General features: G+C 33.9%; 1 protein-coding gene across 11 annotated transcripts; it reads right to left on the bottom strand.

Moving 5' to 3' along the window:
* Positions 1-973: 973 nt before the first annotated feature.
* Positions 974-20801, bottom strand: LOC128175512 (kinesin light chain-like). Of its 11 annotated transcripts, none has more exons than XM_052841192.1 (19): positions 20520-20801; positions 18496-18571; positions 15289-15532; positions 13075-13320; positions 12659-12749; positions 11748-11976; positions 10754-10841; positions 9593-9694; positions 9282-9365; positions 8422-8511; positions 7673-7772; positions 7503-7552; positions 7318-7385; positions 6925-7033; positions 6064-6222; positions 5019-5131; positions 4737-4820; positions 3821-3884; positions 974-3538 (listed from the first exon to the last, which is right to left on the bottom strand). In XM_052841192.1, the coding sequence occupies exons 2-19, from the start codon at positions 18510-18512 to the stop codon at positions 3458-3460; spliced, it is 2019 nt and encodes a 672-aa protein (XP_052697152.1). In that variant the 5' UTR covers positions 18513-18571; positions 20520-20801; the 3' UTR covers positions 974-3457. The 11 variants fall into 11 exon arrangements, with proteins under 11 accessions (XP_052697152.1, XP_052697153.1, XP_052697154.1 ...); XM_052841193.1 differs by having other exon boundaries at positions 18496-18553; XM_052841194.1 differs by lacking the exon at positions 18496-18571.
* Positions 20802-21907: the final 1106 nt, after the last annotated feature.

The raw sequence follows: 21907 nt of genomic DNA, 5'->3' as shown, positions 1-21907 counted from the left end.
GAACGTCAGAGTATTGAATACTAAAATCGGTACTCGGTTACTCCGGATGTATATTTTTTAATATTTCTAAGTTTATTTAATAATGCATTAAAACATCGGTTTTAAAACTTAAAACGTCCATTGCACTTGTACATACAGTCATTAGGATTTCCTACGCCTCTAAATATGCTAAATGACCGTTATCGCCTGTGGCAGTGTTTATATAGTAATTATCGTGACAAGCACCTGTTACCTAGCTTTTCTCACCTTTGGCCGTCTTCTACCCTTATTTTTGGCTTAAATTGGATAGCACACAGTAGAGAAATTGAACAGAACTAAACTTCAAAGGTCTGGAAATATTTTAAAAGAACTGAAGATTCAGAAAACGTAAAATATCAGCTGTGCGAGTAAACTAGATTATTCTATACGGGGAGAACGACAAACATGTTAAATCACATTTGTCTTAAACATATAAGGAGGAATTTCTACAAAAGTGACCAAGTTTTTACAGTTATCAATGTACTTGTTCATATTTATTTTCTTTCTTACTGAGTACCTGGGTACTCGATCGGAAAAACGTCCGAGTAACCGAGTACTAAAAATTGACCAATTTGACATCCCTAGCTATAAATATAAGGAATCGTTAACAGAAAAACGATTTTCTGATTTGTATAAACTATATGTATGTGTCAACTGTAACAAAGTCACGGTGAAATTTCCCCATTTTACCACAGATGATTTTAATTTTTACGGACATGTCCAATTCGTAAAAAAATTACGCGTAAAAATTCAAATCACCCTATTTTATGACAAATTCGTAAAAAATTACAGCAGTAAAAATTACCCGTTATACGGTAACTCCCGGTTGGCAACCCCCCTTTTTTCCAAGGACAAAAGTTCCCATAAATGCAGTATTAAATAATCACAAACTCATAATCAATTTCTCTCTCAAGATTTTCAATGAATATCCACATGCATGCAAGACAAAAACATATTAATTTCTTCAAATTTAATAAATTAAATGTCTATATAAAGTGCCATGACAGAAAGAATTCAGATTTCATTAATTTATTGTACAAATATTATATTGCATACATTAGCTTTATAATCAGTACATTGGCAACAAATTACAGCAACAATAAACACACAGTCTTGCAAGAAAAAAATATGATATCACAACAGGAGACCCTCTGGTTCCAGTAGGCATGGCTACACGACTGGATATCCAAGTACATGATACATGTATTAGTATTTTATCATTACCTCTACATTATTATCTGTTAAAATAGCAACATTTCAAACTGGTTGCAGCTCCTTCTATTATTTTTTTCATACTAATTATTTGAAAGTCTTAGAAAATTTCATATCATTAAAGAACCTACTGCGGGTCTACATGTAATTGTCTTATAACCTAGGCATAATATCTACACGTAAAATGCAAACCAAGGTAATATCAACTTCTTTACTTTGTATGAGATGAAAATAAAATCACAACTTCAGTCTTCACTAACATGTGTCTCCTATTACCCTTCACACCAGTGACTGGTCAGGAATGTGTTTTATATACATGTATATATATCAACATTACACCAGGGACACTCAGCGAATTCCTCACACAATTGTATCACATCTGTAACATGACTATCAAGAGGGAAATTGTATACATGTGGAAATTCAAGAATGGTTTTCTTCCTAAGTCTTGCATTCAACATGTGGGGATATTAGAGAGAGAAAAAATCATGGTGTTCCTATACATTCTGTCGGTGATACGAGTGGCAAGCATTTGAACTACGACATGACCAAAGCCCTGAGCACTGCAAGATCCCAATTTTCCATCACACAAACATTTACCCTTAAACTAGTATGCCTAAGATAACAAATATTCTACTATAACAAAAAATTCAATTTGTTCAAGAAAATTATCACATAAGCAAATATAGCACATTTTCCATACAAATAAGACAGCACTTTGAAAATAAAAAATAAAATTCAAAAAAACTGAACCGATGATAAGAAAATGACATCCTGATTCCCATAAGGCAAGCACCTGTATCATAAGTCCGCTGTTATAACCCAACCCTTCTATTACTGAACATAACACACTCCTTGTAAACTTGTACCCAATGTTGCTCACTGCCACTTTACATATGGTACTATACAATTAACAAACACATATCAGACTTTCTACACTTCTGAATTCTTGCTTCCTGCATGTGACTGCAGAAAGGTGGCACAAAGAAGGACAAGTCAAACACCATTCTGTTTTGGTGAGCGACTCTGTGGAAGAAACAAATTAATAACAAATCACGTTGACCCAGGCTTGGAGCAGCAATGAGAGATCTTACTGTGAGTATTAAAATCTATTCAACAAAGAAGAGAAAAGTCTGAACACAAACTGTTTGGCAAACTCAAATATCTGTAATACACCAAAGTGTGGATTTCTCAGAACTGACAAGTGTGAGAATTGGAGAGTATGCAGAACAAATCTTAAAGCTGTGTGTCTTCTGAACATCTGGGTAATATTCACTGTCCAAATAAGTTGAGAGAAAGAAAACAACCCAAAATACATAGTTGTAAAAGGGTTGCACAATGCTGATGCAAAAATGCTAACTTCTGTGATGGGGTTAAACAGTATGTGAGGGACACAGATGGAATTACTCATGACCACATGTCCAAGCTTCACCAATAAGCACTGTGTTCCTCATAAGAGCTAACCTATCCGTTCTATACAAGGAAAAACAATGATTCAACAGTTTTTCAATAACAATGAAAGTTGAATAAAGAAAAATATTTTGTAAACCTTTTCCAGAATACAAAGCAAATATAGAAGCATACCTAAGACTTGTAATCAATCTAAACCAGCCACCTAAACCATCCATCAATAATCAAGTCTGTGCATTGCACAGTTAAATAATGCTCAGTTTTTCTTGGAGTTAAAAACACCCTTTTAACATCAGGCTTTGCTACTCTTCAAGAAAACAATTATGTTTATGATATCTATGAAATACTCAACTACATGCATCAAAATTGACAACAACAGTGTTACATATATAATATAGTCTCAAGGAGCTGTTCATCAGTCTTTGACATTTACATACCATGAACACCAAATTATTATGGGCATTTACAGTGATTATTGGTAGCTTAAAAGCCCAAAGATAAAAAAAAAATCATCTTAATAAATAACATGCAATAACAATGATTTTATCCCTATCCAAAAAAAGTACATCATCATTAAATGGCCTTTATAACATCCGACACAGAATATCGTGTCATATTTGACTTTTACAATAATTGAAGCAATGAACACTGTGACTAAGCCACAAATTCTCTCAGAATCACACATGATGAAATAAGTACAGAGCCCCGGGGGTGATGACAGAATGAAGTGGAGGGGGTGGGGCTGACTCGGAACCCTATCACAAGTGTCAGGAATGATGATGGTTATCAGCCCATGTGATTGCACATCAAGCCGGCATCAGAACGGTCGGTTGATTAACTGGTCGGAACTGGCCGTCCTGCCCTGTCTACTTAAATCCCCATATGACCTTCTGCTTTCCTGTGAAAAAAAGACACCAAATTTAAATCTATAGCATCTAGATAAATGGTAGCAAAGGGTCCTGCATTATGCCACCAATAGCTAAATTGCTAAAATCAAACTTGAAGTATTCAATGATTTATGCAATAAATCTAATGATGATCAAAATCTTCTGTGGAAATGAAGCTGTAAACCTCATAGAAGCAGTCTAGAATTCAACCATGAGTTTAAACTCCACACTAAAACTTTAGTTGGAGGGTCAGATACCTTGGAATGATCTAAATACTTTCATTACAAACTTACACTTAGTTTATCTGGTTGATTACTGCTTGTGTTGAGAACTGACATGGAGCTTGCCCTTTTCATACTGTAAATTAGATACGAAAAAATATAATTGCTTGTCAAAGAAAATGTATTTCAAAATGTTTTCAAAAAACCACATACACGTGTACATGTACCACCCTTTACCAAAGAGCTGAAAAAAGATACTTTAGTAAAAAGGAACCTGAAAACCTTCATTTAACACATGCAATGTCTACCATGTATATCCCATACTGTATGTACAAATTTAAAGTTCACAGTGATCATTAAGGACATCTCTTGAAATTTCTACCAACAACCATCTTTGTAATGCAAACAATACATGTCAAGAACCAAACATGTACTTATATATATAGGGTACATGTAATCTGAATTTCTTACATGGCTAAAACAAAAGTCCATCACCATTTACTGGCATTCTCTACCACACTCTGTCAAAAACTGTTTTACTTTTTATAAAATTCTTTTAATATTCACAATCATAAAAAGAGGAAGAACAAAAAACAAAAACATTAATGCTATCAACCCCTTAATTATCACTCTTTGAAGCAAGTGACAGCTACTTGTCATAAAGCTGAAAAGTAAATTCTTTGTTAAAAAAAAAAAATGAAAGCTGGAAGGAAAAACAACGACTCTAGCTGCTCTATTACTGCTGCTGAAGTGTGGGTCAGAAGGATTAAGAGTGTGGTATGATTATAATATTTTTAAAAAAATTATCATTAATATATTACCTGTTTACCACAATACAAACTGCTAGCAAATATCCAGACTGTAGTATTGTTACAAATCATTCAATTATACAAGTAAAGAAATATCGGGTTAAGAGAATTTAATACAAAAGCAGAGTGTCTAAAGCAGTAGTATAAGAGCTATTGTGGCAGGAGATGAAAACACAAACCCAGATCTAGAGTAGGAGGGGCCGCTAGATTCGTCCCAGTAACGGGGAATGGGAGTATCCAGGTAACCTGATAAACTCCAAATGCTGGGCAAGAAACAAAAAATAACGAATCAGAAGCGCCCCACTACCAGCACAAGGCAAGGCTAAGCAATCAGATGTCTCAAGTTCTCACGGGTCCTCTTACACAAAAAATCAAAGATACTAATTCGCAAAAAAAAATAAATATGGAAGATAAAAAAACATGTGTCTAGTGTCTGACCACTGTACAAAACGGGTTCTTACCTGCCAGAATCCTCGCCCGGGGCCTTTCCCTTTAGTTTCTGCACCAGCTTAGCACTGGACCGTCGTATGGAGGCTCGCAGTTTGGTGAAGGACCCACTTCTCTTTAATTTACCCTTAGTGATTTACAGAGGAGGGGTTAATGCCCAGCACATATGCCTCAGTGTTCAGAAAATCTCAAAGCAAACTTTCCTCTAGTGCAGATATTACTTTTTGAAGGACTTATTATAAATTTATTGTTAAGAATTTGCTTCTCGGTTTGATACAAACATCAAAGTGTTTTTGATTAGTTTTTGGTCTTAAGTGCTACTGAAGGGTTAATCTGAAACTGAGGGTTATATTTTCTTCCTGCACATGTAAAGCACAGTACAACATAAGAAAGGTTTAACTCCATTCATTGACACCAACCCTCACCCTCAAAAAGCAGAATTATAAATAATATTAACTAAAACCATGCAAAATTTTGATAAGTAATGTAAATGAACAACCATGTATTTCAATTACCGTATAAATGATTTACTTTACTCTACTAAATACTACAAAGGAAAGCTAGTACCCACACTTTGAAAACTTTCTACAACTACGCTAGTCTAAAACCTTTCCAATATTACAGACAACATGCATGCAATGAAAAAATGTTAAAGAGATCGACACTGTTAACAGTGCAAGAGCAGGAAAGGTTTGATTTCTGTGACAGAATGTTAGCAGTGCACTATCAATGAATGGATTTTAATCCCTCTCTTCTAAAATGTTCCAATTAATCAAAGCAATTGTCTCCAACATTAATGACCAATGACCCAATGATAGATGACATGGCAATGCCCGCGACCATTACCTCTTCCCTGCCAATATCAGTAAGAGACGAGAGAAGAGAGAGTTAAGGTACATGTATTCGCATTCTTTTAGTAAGTTTGGTGCAGGGCAGTTAAAGTGAGGCTGAGTTAGGATGTACTGAGTGGGCAAACCTTGATTATTTGGAACACTTTTTTGTGACACCTGTGCTTTACTCACCCCCTTATAGGGCCCCACTAGCCCTATATATACTTACGTCTTCCGTGTCACCGTTATATGACGACACATTTTCCATGGAGTTCCTGAGCCCCCGATCTTTACTGGCTGACCGGCGCCTCCCCTGATTGTTGGGGGGTAAGTGGTCTTTAGAATAGTCAGGACCCAAGACCTGGGTCTGTTTGACCACATCCAGGGCCTAGCAGAAAACCAAAATCAGATCAAGCCCCTGGACTTAGAGCATCCACATTACCCTCCCCATTTCCTTACCCCCTCTCCTGATACCTCAATCAATGGTTTATAAAAATTCAAATCATTAGTCTAAGATGCTGAAGCCATCCGCAAAAGAAATAATTTCTAGGGACACTTCCTAGGTTAATAGAAAAATCCATACACAAAGAATTGTACTCTTACTAAAATGTTAACATACAATCATTGTCTGTACCTAGGAATGGTCCAAATTATTACAGAATATTAAAAGAAAAGAAAAAAGAAACTTAATGCTGCAGCCAGCAGATTGAAATACAAATCAATAACAATAACATTTAAATTAAAACGTTTCAGTAAAGAATCAAATTAAAAAATCAACTTTGTATGGGAGAACTGTATGTTAGCCTTGCCTTGTAAGAGTTTGGGGTGACAGCATCTACAGGCCTACCAGATAAATAATCCCTTCAATGCAGTACATATACAGACTCGGCTAATGTAACACGAGATACATCATATCAAAGATATATATATTTCAGGTAATCTTCATGCAGAGATGTTGATACTGATATAAATTCATCACAACAGTGAACTTTACCATAAAAACCCTGTGACTCCATATCACTCCTCTAGTGCAGCAAACTAAATACTAAGGATATAAGAAGGTGTACAAAGAAGATCAAAGTTAACTCACACTCTTTTTGGATCTCATTGCACATTCCTCCAACATCTCTGCTGCTTCATACTTTCCCTGTCTTCTGTACAGAGCTCCCAGGTTCTTCAGCGTGGTCGTAACAGTGGGGCTGAAATATACAGAACCATGCCATGAACTAAATTAAAAGTTGTGCAAAACCAGCTTAATAAAACTTTTTATATTTGCAATTTATATATCTTTCAAAATTTACATGTATTTACAAAGCATGAAAATTGAAACTTCGAGAGGGATGTAGCAATGGGGTTTGTATTTAACATTTATAACACTGGAGGACTTTTGCTAGTGTTGAAATGGGATTTTTTTCTTCTTCAGTTTTTGTTTGTTAACTTTGTTTTTGTTTGTTTTTTTGTGATTTTTTTTTTCAACCATTACCTATCCACTTTGGCAGCTTTATGCCAGCCACCATACTCTGGCATTGGAGATCCTTCCTTACTTTTCCCCTGAAAGAAAATTTCTGGTTAACATAGGTTTGGAACTTTTAAATCAATAACATACTCAAACAAAAGTTTGTCAGTAACGTGTATAGTCATGTTTAATCAGCTGAACAGCAAACTTACTTTATTCTCCTCCCGTTCTTCAGCTTGCATCCATATAGGTTTATTGTCACCTAAAACAGCATCATCATTTGTAAAACAGACTATATTCATCTCCTCATCAACATTTTTATCCCAATTCATAGTTCTACTTTTACACTATTGAACACAATTAATTTTGACAAAAAACTTACCATCTACTTTTCCAAATTCCTTTTCATGAGCTCTTGTTAAGACATCCTTATAGAGGCTTTCTGCTTGCTTATATTTTCCTTGTTTGAGATATGCTGATGCCTATAAAAAATTCAGGGGAAATTAATTCAATTCCTGGTACAAGTCATTTCGAAAAATAAAAAATATCTCCTTTTCATAAAATCAATTCTTCATCCATAAAAGAAATCAAACAATGAACTAAAATATTAAATAGGTTGAAAATTCAAAATTTTTTACAATATTATTCAGTAGTACATGTACTTTTTAAGTAGTACATGTACTTGTAAGATGAGCAGAAAAGATGGAATATATAAACTAATGTGTTTTGAGACTGAAAAATTGTTTGGATTTGCGATGAAAGCACATTATGTTAACCATAAAGGTATCATCTAGATTAGAAGGAAATGCAATTATTGGGCATTTCAGTTACCGTACAAGAAGCTTTATTTTCCTCTATAAAAGAATGAACATTATCTAACAGATACCATGCTTGAAAACGAAATCTCTATACTAATGCAGGGAAAACAGCATGCAGAATCTACATGCAATATATGTATGTATCAAATTTATATGGCATTCAGTATAGTTAATGATATATTGCTTTATAACTACCATCTAAGAGGTATATTGTCTGATATTTGAACACAGAGATTATGAAGTAGACTACTACATGACTTCAATACTCGGAGTATTCTACACTCAGTAACAATTGTATTTCACAAATTCTTACCAGATTATTTTTTGTTTTGGAAACATTAGGGTCATCTGTACCTAACATTTTGAGGTATATATCTAAAGCTCTTCTATAATAATGTTCCACCTGCAAAAGCAATGGATCACAACACCGATCAAAATGAGGCATGCAAAATCAAAAAAATATATGAAAGAAAAAAAAATATGTCTGTGGTTTGTTCAAGAATTCTGAGGGTAATATAAGACATTCAAGGGTAAACTTAAAATTTGGGAATTGGTCAAATCTAATAACACCAATGTGAATTTCATAAATTAGAAAAGTATCTAGAAATCATGAGAATTGCTTGCTCAAAGCAGCAAAAATCTGGAGAAAAAAAAAAATCAGCCATTAAAATACAAGTACGTGGCTGCAAGAAGGAAATTGCACTAAAATGGAAAACTAAATATAGCATGCACAACTAACTAAAATTGTACAAACTCCCATGATTTCATTCATCAGACACAAGTTCAAACCACAGAGGGGAACCAAATGATAAACAACCCAGAGTTCAGTGTTTGGTGGACCAGTCTTACCAAGTTGTTCTTAGTTTTAGCAACATTGGGGTCATCTGGTCCCAATTTGGTTTCATATATATCAAGAGCTCGCTGATAATATTGCTCAACCTGGACAGCATGTCAAAGTTTTCAAAACAATTGCATGAAAATTGTAATGTTAAAATAAATTCAAAAGTTTTATGATTACTCGTAAATGGGCAGCTATGACAAAATGTTGAAAATTATCAATTTCTTTGCATCTTATTTCAAAATTAAAATACAGAAATAGAAAAAATTTAAAACATGATTGTACTTTTTTCCTTGGATATCTTTTATTGAATATTGAAAAGCCATCAAACTTACCTCTTCATATTTTCCTTGATTTTGACAAAGTAAGGCTAGATTATTTAATTGCTTTGCAACATCTGGATGATCTTTTCCTAAAACCTGAAACAGAAGAGTACACAATTCCATATACCAATATGTACGAAAGTGGCGGAGTGGAGTATTTCACAAACTTTAACAAATTCTTATGGATTTACGTCTTAGAAATACAATGTTCAAAATTTGCTGTTTAATAAAATGCTTCTAAATTTCATTTTTCTTGGGAATTTCTTTTATAAACTCTGCATATTACAAATCTATACAAGTAGTAAAGCATTTCCTTTCCTTACCTTTTCTCTTATTTCTAATGCTCTTTTACATAGAGGTTCTGCTTCTTTATATTTTCCTCTCTTTCCATATAGAACAGCTAAATTATTCAAGGTGGCAGCAACCTACAAAACAGGGATATGCCATACATTTGAACGTATATCTCAACAAACTAAAGCTTAAAACAGTAAATGTCCTGTCATTTTAATAAAGTTCATTTTTTAAGCATTCCTGATTATTGAGTTAATTCCATCTTGATTGAACATGTTCAAGGCAATTTATAAACAGCATGTTATATAAAATATTCTTGAGTATCTAATTCACAGACTTCAAATTCAGTGATTGTATTGTTACATGTAGTTATCTCCTAATCAACATTATAAAATTATCGAACAAGGTTTACAAACTAAAGTCAAATAAAAAAAAAAAAAATTTTCTTTTAAAAAATGTCTCCACTGTCATAGCTGTGTACTGGACACTGAAGAGTTCCAAAAATCCATTAATAGTTTCAAAAACACTAAATGAAATATCATCATTGAAAATACAGGGACATGAAAAAAATAACGTCCAATTATAACAGCAAAATCTATATAATAAAAAAAAATAATAAAAGAAAAATTCATGCAGCTCTGGTTTGTTGGGTGTAAAACATATAACAGTGGTGAAAAGCCATGCAGCCTAAGGCTACATATTCATATGAACTTACTTTACCCTATATATTATATTGTCATTTGATATCATTATGTACATGTGCTATCATCAATTCTTCAAGTTTTGATTTAATAGCTTAAATTATATATATACATGTATATCGATATTTTTTTCTCATTATCGAGGAGGAAAATCTGCTTTATTTAAAATCTTTTTAATAGGATAATATAACCTTAGAGCATATTCTATATCAGATAACCAATAACTGTTTAGACATGGTTGTTATGATACACACTTAAACAGAAATGAGCCACATTTCGCCAAGAGTTTTAAAAATACAGAAATTATATAGATCCTAAACCTTATCAGTAACTTTAAAAAGAACCCAAAACAAATTTAGTTATTCTGTATTACTGATTTTACATGCAAACTTTAACTATTTAGAAGACCAAACTCCAAAATAAAAGATGCGGTATGTGACTGAATAAACACAACACTGATTATGAAGGATTTTCATGCATTATTGAACTCACGGCCGGGTGATCGAGGCCAAGCGTTTTCTCTCTGATGCCAAGAGCATCATTCAGTAAATTGGCCGCCTCCTTATATTTGCCTTGGTCTCTGAAATGGCATGACTTTTCATTAAACCTACGAGTCAAGACTCTTAAATCTTTGATGCAAAGAAAGTTCCAGCTCTCTGGAATTTCCTTCACATTATCAAGCTAACGCTGCAGTCAGATATAACAGAAGCTCAAATCCAACATAGACTCTTCCTTGTCATCATATTATTAATATGATATTTATTACAAAAATATCATTGATGTCAATTTTAAACAATTTTAAAGATTTTTTTTTAGAAATCCAGGGGAGTCATGCCACAGTTTGAGAAATGATATTCTGTCATGTGTGACCACAGCCATGCCTGATTGAACACTCACTGCTGGATGATCAGAACCCAGAGTTTTTTCTCTAATTTTTAAAGCATCTTGTAGTAGATTACCAGCCTCTTTAAATTTGCCCTGGTCTCTGCAAAAAGAATGCTAAACATCTACATACTCTTCCTTTACAGAAATAACCTGAATATATGCATCATTATATACAGGTATATTTCGCAAAGATGCTTAACAATCAATTTCATGGTGAATTTCAAAATATAAAATATTCATGTCATTAAATTTTCAATTTTATGATATACAAACCGACAATTTTATTTCTAAACATAAATGTGTGAAAATTAAAAAAAAGAGTTTAAAAGGTTCAATATCATGCATAATTCATGCTAGGCTATTTATTGCTACATATCTCTTTTACCCATTATGGCTTTCTATTAAACATATATTAAAACAGATTACAATTAACAATCTCTCAAAAATTCGTTTAAAAAGTATGTAATTCATATTGTCATGCTATATGGTATTTATTCTACTTCCATGGACAAAAAATTATGTATGATATAAAATATTGAAGAAATGCAGAAGTAAGGCAATGCCTGGAGATGCAGCAATGATGAGAGATCAAGACACTAACCTGTATACAAGAGCTAGAATATTTAACATGGTGGCAACATCCGGATGGTCATGGCCACTGGTTTTTTCTAGATCCTCTAAGGCCTGCTTACAAAGCGGTACCGCCACTTCGTAGCGGCCCTGAGAGGCGTATTGGATGACTAGGTTATGGAGCGTGCGTAGGCGCGCAGGAATTTCATACCCTCCACTGGCAGCCTGAGCCATGGCACTGGGTTGTGAGGGGGACAGGGCTGAAATACGAACATACAGGTGAACCCCAGCATGTACACAAAATACACACCAGATGAAAAGCTTAATCATAAAAAAATTGAGCGACTATTTCCATTTATTGCTTTGCATTTACAGTATGACTGTGTATGTGTGGGAATGTAGTCAGTGGAAGGTGTGGGTGTCATACATAGGAAAACTTACCTTCTCTAAACATCAGAATACTATGATATTGTTGTGTAAAAGGACAGAGTGACCATAAGGAAACACAATGTTTTAAAAACCCGCATGATAATCAACTATTTAATAACACCGATTAAATTTTTTAATCCTTAAAAATGATCACAAGTCTAGTACATTGTAAAGTAATGAAGTTTTGATGTCATTGTTTGACGGATTGGGTAAAAGACAGGTTGTACAAGATACGCTAATAGTGAAAGAAGGAACTGGGTTTCATTTTCGGCCTCACCTTCACCGCCCAGATATATATCTGGGTCATTGGCTACTCGGTACCTCTGTACGATCTTGTCAAGATCAGTCTCATTACTAAGTTTCATATCTACATAAAACGTCAACAATTCCCTTCGTATTATTAACATGGTTTGCAACAGCATTTAAAGAGGTAATAAGGTTAATAACATTAAATGATGTATTAATTGATGTCATCAATCTTCTACTGGGGATAGAGCGGGTAATTAGTCTCACCTTCTTGCTGTGGAGGTTCATCATCGTCATCTGGAAAGCCGAGATCCAAGGACTGTGTAGATTGGTCGCTTTCTTTTTCTCCCTCTGAGGTCTGCAAAATTACATTTCATTTTATCATTTTATTTTACTCACACTACGAGGAAATGATTATAGTAATCAAACTACACCTAAACATGTTTTTCACTCCATCACTGAATTTTTGTGATGAAATCAAATAATTAGAATTAAATCATTCAATCAAATTTTCAATTCAAGCTGGAAAAAGATATAAAACTTATTGTCAGAATCAGCAGGTTACCAAACTTATCATCCTAGATACAGGTTTCATAATAAAATCATCTGTTTAATTGATTTTCCACACAATCTGATATAAAAGGCTAAACTATATGTAGGCTAAATATACTATAGTGACTGACTGAAACCTGTGACTGCTGATTGGGATCTGTGGAATCGTATTTTCTCATCTCATTCATAAACGTCAGGTGTTTTTGTTCCTCCTCTAGCGTGGCTACCCTTTGTTCACTTCCTTGTAGTTTCTGTTGTGTGTTGGCTAGTTCATCTCGTAGCCAGGCGTTTTCTTGACATAGACGTCTCACTTGTGCTCGTAATTTTTGTTTTTCTGCTTCCACGTGTTGAAGATGATTTGCTAATGCCATCATGACCTGAATAAATGAATATTATATATTTTCAAGTACAGTGTATAATTTCATTACAGATTACACACAGAATTCTTCATAGGTAAATATTAAGTTTCATTTATTTAAGAATTTGAGAAAATGGTCTCAAGGGTGATAGAGTCTATTGTCTTCAAAATAATGACATATAATAATGTCAAACAAAATGAAACACCAAACAAAATCCCTTCAGTCAAAGGGAGATAACTTTAATTTGTTGTTTTCAGTTTGCACATCAAATAAAACTGCTACATCCATCAAACTTAATCAGAAACACTTGATCATTTCAGATGCTGAGGTAGTGAGTGAAATGTCATAACCCTGTACAGCCTACACAAAGATATGGAGCTCAACACAGATCCCTGTCAGCAGTGAACATCAAACAAAGCAACAAGGCAGCAAGCCCATGTAACTCTGCACAGGGATAGCCTTGAAAGACATGTCCCCGCTTTTGATTGCAGCATCAACTGATAGAACAGAAATTGTGTGGGACAGCAGTTCTGAATGTTTAATGAGATTATCCCTACTCAATTGCAAAATGAATACAACTCACAGAAAAAGTTGCAAAATAAACATGAACAAAAGGACAAAAAAACTTGTTAGAATGGAAAATCTTCCCTATTGAATTCTACTTTGCCCTAACAATCAACTGATATTGGTGTAGTACTTCTCTTGACATGGGAAATACAATGTCAAGTACCAGGTAGTCATCAATTGTCTTAACAGGAAATTTACATTGCCATTTATCAAGTTCAGAGTTTTTTTTCTGTTATGCACTATTTATAAAATATCAGCATCTGACAAGTAAATCTCTTCAAACTGAATTGACAAATGATTGTAGATAACAGTAGATCTTAAGCAGTCTCCTGCTGTGGTGACTTTCAATCCGATTGTTGCTCAACGCTCCGAGCAGCTCCGTCTTCTGTTGGATGTCCTGGTGTCTGCTTGATAAGAGACCTAGGTCATCAGCATAATAACTCAACCTAACTCTTCATCAGCAACCTTACTCTTCATCTTCATCAGCAACCTAACTCTTCATCAGCAACCTAACTCTTCATCTGATCAGCAACCTAACTCTTCATCAGCAACCTAACTCTTCTATGCATAAATCTAACAGTCTGAGAACATATAAGGAATATAGCCCATCTATTTATTTTCTATACATCATTAGAGATAATCTAAATCTGAGGAGGATTGGTATCAAAATGACCTTTGCAAGAATTGGTTGATTTTAAAATACAAATTGGACACCTTTGCTTCTAAGCCTGTTTACAATGTAGTGATGTTCTTGTGAAAGATAAAGATTTAACATGAAGATGCATACAAAAAAAAACAGCTAACAGATCATTATGTTATTCAATCCTTTGCATATTTAACCAAATCAGATCATACCCACACAAAAATCTTGTAAAAGTATTGATTTATTTCTGTTTAAGTCCAACAAGACTACAGTTATTTGTTTGATGTTTGTACACACAAGACCCTTATATGGTTCACAAAGAGACCGAAACATACCAATGTAATTGCAATATTGATCTATTTTAGTGCCACTAGGTAGAAAACCCAGTAGCAAATGATGATTTATCATCTAAAATGGTCTGAATCCTCTGCTCAAATAACCACACAAAACCTTCCAGCACTTGCTTGAAAATTCCATCAAATATGTTTCCCAATTTGTTCTCATGAATTATCACTTGTGGTAGTAACCTTATACTCCTGATAGACCTCTTATTGTGAAATTACTTAAGAAATTCTAAACTGGGCAAGTTAATTACTGTTTGGTCTTAATTTTTTCATCAAAAAATAAAGAAAACTTAATCATGATACTGGACTAAATGAAACAGAAAGAAAAAAAATCGAGTTCTTTTTTAAGGATATATGGAAATAAGAGAAATGAAAATATCATTAACAAGAGTATAGACAACTATTTCAGGTTTGGAATTGTAGGGCACTCACCTGTGCTTCACTGAGACCTAGTTCTATTGTTTCCAGAGACTTCTTGAGGCGATTTGTCTTCTCTTCCATCAAGTTGGTGTCCTCATTTTCCTTCTTGATGGTCTTCATGGAGGAGAGTAATCCATTGAGAATCTGGTGGTGTTCATTCTTCAGCGTGTCCAGGCCCTGTATAATGGTCTTTGTGCCACTGATGATCTCCTCTTGAGATAGGGAGGTCATCTTTCCAATTTCTTCTATCTTTTTACTGCAAGAAAAAAAGTCATATGAATTTTAAAAAAATGTACAACTATCAACCCTCCATCAAATTAAATAACAAATCTACAAGTTTATCTCTCTTTTGTAATTACAGCATACTTTCATGTTCACTACTTCACCCCAAAAACACAGACAGAGCATAGCATCATTGCATAATGCTTGGCCAGATTCTCCCCTTTGAAATTAATTTTTCCCTTCCTTTGGCAAAAGGGTACACTTTCTTTGATGTCATTTCATTGAAACGGCCTCTCATTACACATCTTTGTGGAGGCCATCACAACAGCATTGGTCATTAACCATCATAAGGCACTGACGATAATGATAGCCTGTCAATGTCGTAAGCTGGACCTGTCCGATCACTTCACCTTACTCTATCCATGGATTTATAAAAACTTTTTTTTAAGTCTTGCACACAGGAAACCCCATTACAGGGGATTTACAGACAGAGAGGCTGCAATGGCTTCATTGTAAATAAATCAATATTGTGGCTAACATTTCTAGAACCTTATCAGAATGTGTTAGAGCTCAGATTCTGGCCATTGATGACTTTGGTGAACAGGTAAACACAATTATACCTTTCCTTAATTACAACGAACATGCACAACAGCCTGTAACAGGAGGCAGTTTTATACTGCAGAACTGATCCACTACCAAATTGCATGCAGAGTTATTTTCTGTTAATGTGTATCAAATTAAAATAATTTTCATTTCTTAAAATGCTATCAACCATGCTATGCAATTGATATTTCTCTAGACAATTCATTTTATGAGTCCCAAACAATACCAGGAAATACAATGCAAATACTGCATTACAGCAAGCTTCATCAATAAAAGTGGTATTGATTTTCACCACACTTATTATTGCTGTATTATCAAGACTGTCAGTCTGTCAACTTCTCTGTCTCTTTCAGTATGTTTCCAACATTAGCATTAAGAAATCACTAAGGAACACAATCAATTATATAACTCAGGCATATATGAATGATGTTACTGTATTAACCCACTTCACACCTTCCATACTTATCATTTCTAAAATAACTTCCATAAGGGAAGTTTCCAACTCAAATAAAAAAAATTCAATACACAGTCAACAAAAACTCTTGTAAAATTATGTATTTATAGCAAGCATAACAAAATCAGAATACATTTTTTTAACTTGACACATTTCATCAATCATTCACTTAAAGTGTAGTTGCTATATATTGATGCTGATGCTCATCTTGTATGAAAGACAATTGAAACTATACACAACTTAATCTTATGAATTGCAATATTCACAACACTCTAGTATGGCAGATATTTTTTTCTCCTTTTAACAATTTGCAAGCATATTCCTGAAAACTGTATTCATTGACAGGAGCATAAACCTCTACCTGTAATAATTAAGATCCCAACTTCCACCAGAACATTTAATTTTACAAATAAAATAAAATCAACTTTTAAAATGCATAAACATATTAATCAAGTACATTGGTACAAGTATATTACCCAACTGCTATAGCAGTTGCAGAATTACCAATAACAATAATTTATCTTGGACGTTTCATTCAGTCCCAGCATCTGATGACATCATCCCCATCATAATATATGCTAGCAAGGTTTCAACACTTTTCTCCCTAAACAAAGAACAGAAACCAGTGAAAACTCTACAATTCCTGGCCTCAACTTACATTCTGTAGGCTTTTATGGTGTCCGTCTCCATTTTGTTTGAGAATTTTAAAATCTCGGACACTTGTTGTTTCTCGGATAAAAATCCTCCATGATACAAGTCCTCTACAAAACTAGTTAAGTCCATTGTTGTATAGGGGTCTCAGGGTTATCAATACAGCTTCAACAAGTGTCTACCCCTCAAGAATTCAGCATAATTCCTATGTAAACCATCATTACAAAAATTTGGCTGTAAAATCCATTCAAACGACAACACTCCAGGTCAGAAACAACCAAAAACAACAGCAGTAAGCCCAGACACAACCCCTTTCATTATTCAATATGGATTAACCCTGTACTATATATAATCAATATGGGAATTTCATTGGCTTTTTCTCCTCAGCATGTTGAAATGAGCTATTGATTTTGGTGTCTATTGATCCGGGACGTGGCCTGATGCATGCACTGATGTCATCCCTCATAATTTATGAATAAGGCATCTCTAAAAAAGGGAAATTACTTGTGCCTGGTGCTCATATTCTGACAAATACTTGTTAACATCACCACCATAGGCTATGTACAACATTGGCAGCTAGACCATATCTTGTTTTCTCTGTCAAGAAAAGGAGCTGTGTGTTGAAAAATCAAACCATGAAAAGAAATTTCTGTAAAATTTCCAACAGCACAATAATCATTCCTGTTCAATTGTTTTTCCTAAATGGTCTTTTCAAGATCTAGAAGGCGTGTTTCTTGTTTCTTTCCCTCAGGTAGACCAGTTTTGACATTCATTGCTTGAGCAATTTAGAAGTATTTATGGTAGAAATATGGCCGCTGTGAAACAAGGTACCATGAGCTGTATCATTAATTGCTCCTCAAAGTTATTTAACTGTTGACAGTACATACACAATAAGCAAATAAATATATCTATAAAAGAGTTATAACAATAGAGAACTAATCTCTTCAGATTGGATATTCTCTACACCAGTAAACCTAATCTTAATTTTTATCTAAACACCTACTTTTATATTTAAGTTTATATTTGTTGTGGGTGGTGAAGTCATCATACAGATTTAAACTGTTACCTTTGAGTGATTGTCCATTCCCACACTGCATTTAATTCAACAACACGCTTAATTTACCACCTAACTATACACAACCTGAGCAGAGGAAAACTCAATACAAACACAGGGTTTAAACTACATTAAACACCAACATATGTTGACAAAGCATCTGTGATTTGACAATGACAAAGTTTGTGTACAAGACTGAAGTAGTGGGGGAAAAAAAAGAGGAAAAAGTCAATACCGTTCTTCTTCGTCCATGACTTGTTTTAATTTTCTGTCTTTTCTTGTTCTCTGGATAGCTATCAGAAAAACATTCCCTAAAATGTTAATAAAGCAAGCATAAGTCATTCAAAGTGAAACAAGCAAATTAGTGCAACTGGCAAAATCATGGTATATAAATTTATTCAACTTTCTTTTAAGGGAGTGGGTGCCTAAAAGGCTACATTTTGTTTCAAGAAAGTCAACAAACATGCATGTACTAGTATATCTTTCTTTACTTTGATTTATGAACTAGAAAAAAAAACACTTCAATTTTACCACACAAAGTAATAATATCTATACAGATAAGCTTCTTTGGTCAGAGTTCCTTTAATACCGGTAGTTTGACTTTTATAGAGAAGTAACTGTATTAATCTTATAGAACATTAGGTTTGAACATGTTTTATTGAATAATACACCTACTGATCAAATTCTGAAATGTTTTGTGACTTAAAATGCTGTAACTGTGGCTAATTAGCAGCACTGAAATAGGGTTGATATATATTCAATAATACAGAAATCATTGTTAAGTTCAGATAACATTCAATGTTTTGTTTTAATATTACATGTACTGGACAGGTATTTATCAAAAAGTTTGAGGCTAATACATGCAATATTAACATTTCTGTTCTTGCAGCAAAAAAAATCTTGGAAGTGCATCACTTGATTCCAGCATTCAACATCACTGTTATATGAATATGCAAGCATTCAAGTATCTATGATAGGTATGACACAGCAAATATCATTTTATAAAATATGTAAGTTTCATATCAACAGTCTTTATATTGAGGCCTATATATATAAAGTTAGAATTAAGAACTCATTCAAGATTTGTGCATTGATTGCAGGTCAACAGACAAATCTGTTTAGCATCAACTGATTTTAAAAATAACATAATACATAAAATTAATAATAACATATGATTAAAAAGTCTGGTCAGTGGTGATCGACTAAATATATCAAGCAATTCATTAAATTAGGAATGAAGTGTGGGACAAATTTTATGGAGGATTATGCTGTAAAATTGTTATAAAGTTTAGTTTCAATTCATAGAGACTTTATCTCTATTGCAAGTACACTTTAGACCTGTCTTAGCTCATCTATGGTCATTGGAGGATATATACATCTAAATGGCTCAATGTACTAAACAAACATTTATGTATGATACATTAGACATATTTTTAAAAGTTACATCAAGTGCAATACTCCTATTTCTTTAATCAGCATTCCAAATAATAAGGACTCCAATTGATGGAAATGGAATGATATGCTGGTTCCAAATTTAACATTTGCGAACTCACTGTATTTGTTCTAATCATACATTTGCTTGTACATCATGGACTTGCATTAGCTGACAAATATCATTTAGTGCAAAAGGCACTGAAATATTTATGATAAAACAATTTATTCAGCCATTGTTTTTTTCCTCTACCATTTACACATCTATTCATCACTGATATCAGGACACTATTATATTTCCTATTTTTATGCCTATTTCATGGTACGTTATTCTTCAGTATCAAATCATAACAAATATGTCTGTCAGTGTTATAAATTCAGTGGTGAGCAATTCAGCATATTAATGTATAATTATTTTGTCATAAAATTAGAATGTCACGTTAAGCAACATCACCTCTTGACTTGTCACGTCTGATTTAAATAATAATGCCTTTTAGTATAGTACCATTTATTTGGTAATTGTTAAACTGTATCCTATTTGTGAAATGAAATGACGTCTCTATAACAGTGTACAACATGGATAAAATGCTATAAATTTTAGAACAGTACTGATTGAATCAATGTAATGCGAGTCAACCATACCGACAGCAGTATGTTTTTAACTACGGTAAAAACAAAATAAGTCAATGTTTGAGTGGTATATCAAATAGTACGGCCACACAAAGTTCGAGCTTTCCTTAACAAACTATCTTGGTGCACTGTTGTTGTGTATCGCTAGCAAACGCCATCAAAAGAGAATAAAGCGTTAACTTTCACAAACCTAAATACCTGTAATTCAGGAGACAAGAGGCAGGCAGATGACCAGCTTGACGTGTTCAACCTTCTGTCGGTGTTGACAGACCCATCCTCGGTGCAAAATGGTGACTTTAAGAGGGATTTACAACTAAATCTTGGTAACTATTGATTCGATTTAATTGGATAATGGAGTGTGAGCTAAAAGAGGATGAAAAAGTTCACAGCTGACTGTCATATACAGAACTTTTCACACCTCCCAGTCATCGTTGCATCTCATAACATGGCGGAATGATCAGAAAGTCTCGTCAGCTCATCCGTGTAAAATTCAGCTTGAAATTTTGTAGTCGGATAGAAACGGATATTTGCAAATAGAGAAAGGGGTCTAAATTAACATTCGGATCGAAATGTTGGCAAGTGTTCTAAATACACAAATCAATAATACATACGATATTTATTTTATCTATAGTTTTAGTTTCTCAAAATAAAATTAAACAAGAGGCCCATGGGCCACATCGTTCACCCCACCGAATACATACACTACAAAAAATGTCTAAATTGTTTCCTACCATTTAAAATCTGACTATTTTCAAGGTATCAATAAATAAGTTTCCTTGAAAAACAATGCTTCAGAATTCATTACAGCGAATTTATCGATTATTTCCGAGAACTAAGTCTTGTCAGCGGTGATGATTTGTGCTTATGTCCAAACACTGTTTCACTTTCGGTTTGCCAGAGTAACTGCATAGGAGTGTTGATTAAAATCAACACCCCAATAAAGTATCCTGTATTAAAAAGTTTTCAAAATTTTCTCCAGATATTCGTATGTTAAACATTGAGCCCCTTTTGTAACTGGATGAGTCCATAGTCATATCACATCTTCAGTAAAGAACTTTTAGAAATGTTCACATAAATAATAACCTACACTAAACGTTTTGTGGCATAGGAATTGTCCAGGGGTCAATCTAAACAACTGAGAATCAACAAATTTCAAGATGCGTGCATGTTAATAATATTCGGGCTTTAAAGAATAATTTTTTTCTTTGTAAAAATTAACCTCCGCCCCATTGCGGCCCCACTCTACCCCCATGGCTCATGATTTGAACATACAAACTTGAATTTATACTACCTGAGGATTCTTCTACACAAGTTACAACTTTTCTGGCAAATTGGTAAAAAAATGTTTAAAGATTTTTCTTCTACATACTAGTATTCCTTTGAAAAAAATTGACCCCCTCCCATTGTGGCCCCATTCTACCCCGAGAATCATGATTTGAACAAACTTGAATCTGTACTATCTAATGATGCTTCCACAAAAGTTCACAACTTGCCTAACCAATTGGTGTTTGGGAAGAAGATTTTTGAAAATTATTCTCAGTATATTCCATTAATTGAAAACAAAATCGAACACCCATTGTGACCCC

The sequence above is a fragment of the Crassostrea angulata genome, chromosome 3 (assembly GCF_025612915.1).
Source record: "Crassostrea angulata isolate pt1a10 chromosome 3, ASM2561291v2, whole genome shotgun sequence".
Classification (NCBI taxonomy): Eukaryota; Metazoa; Mollusca; class Bivalvia; order Ostreida; family Ostreidae; genus Magallana; species Magallana angulata.
Note: the sequence above shows the minus strand (reverse complement) of the source record. Positions and strands in the feature narration are given on the sequence as shown.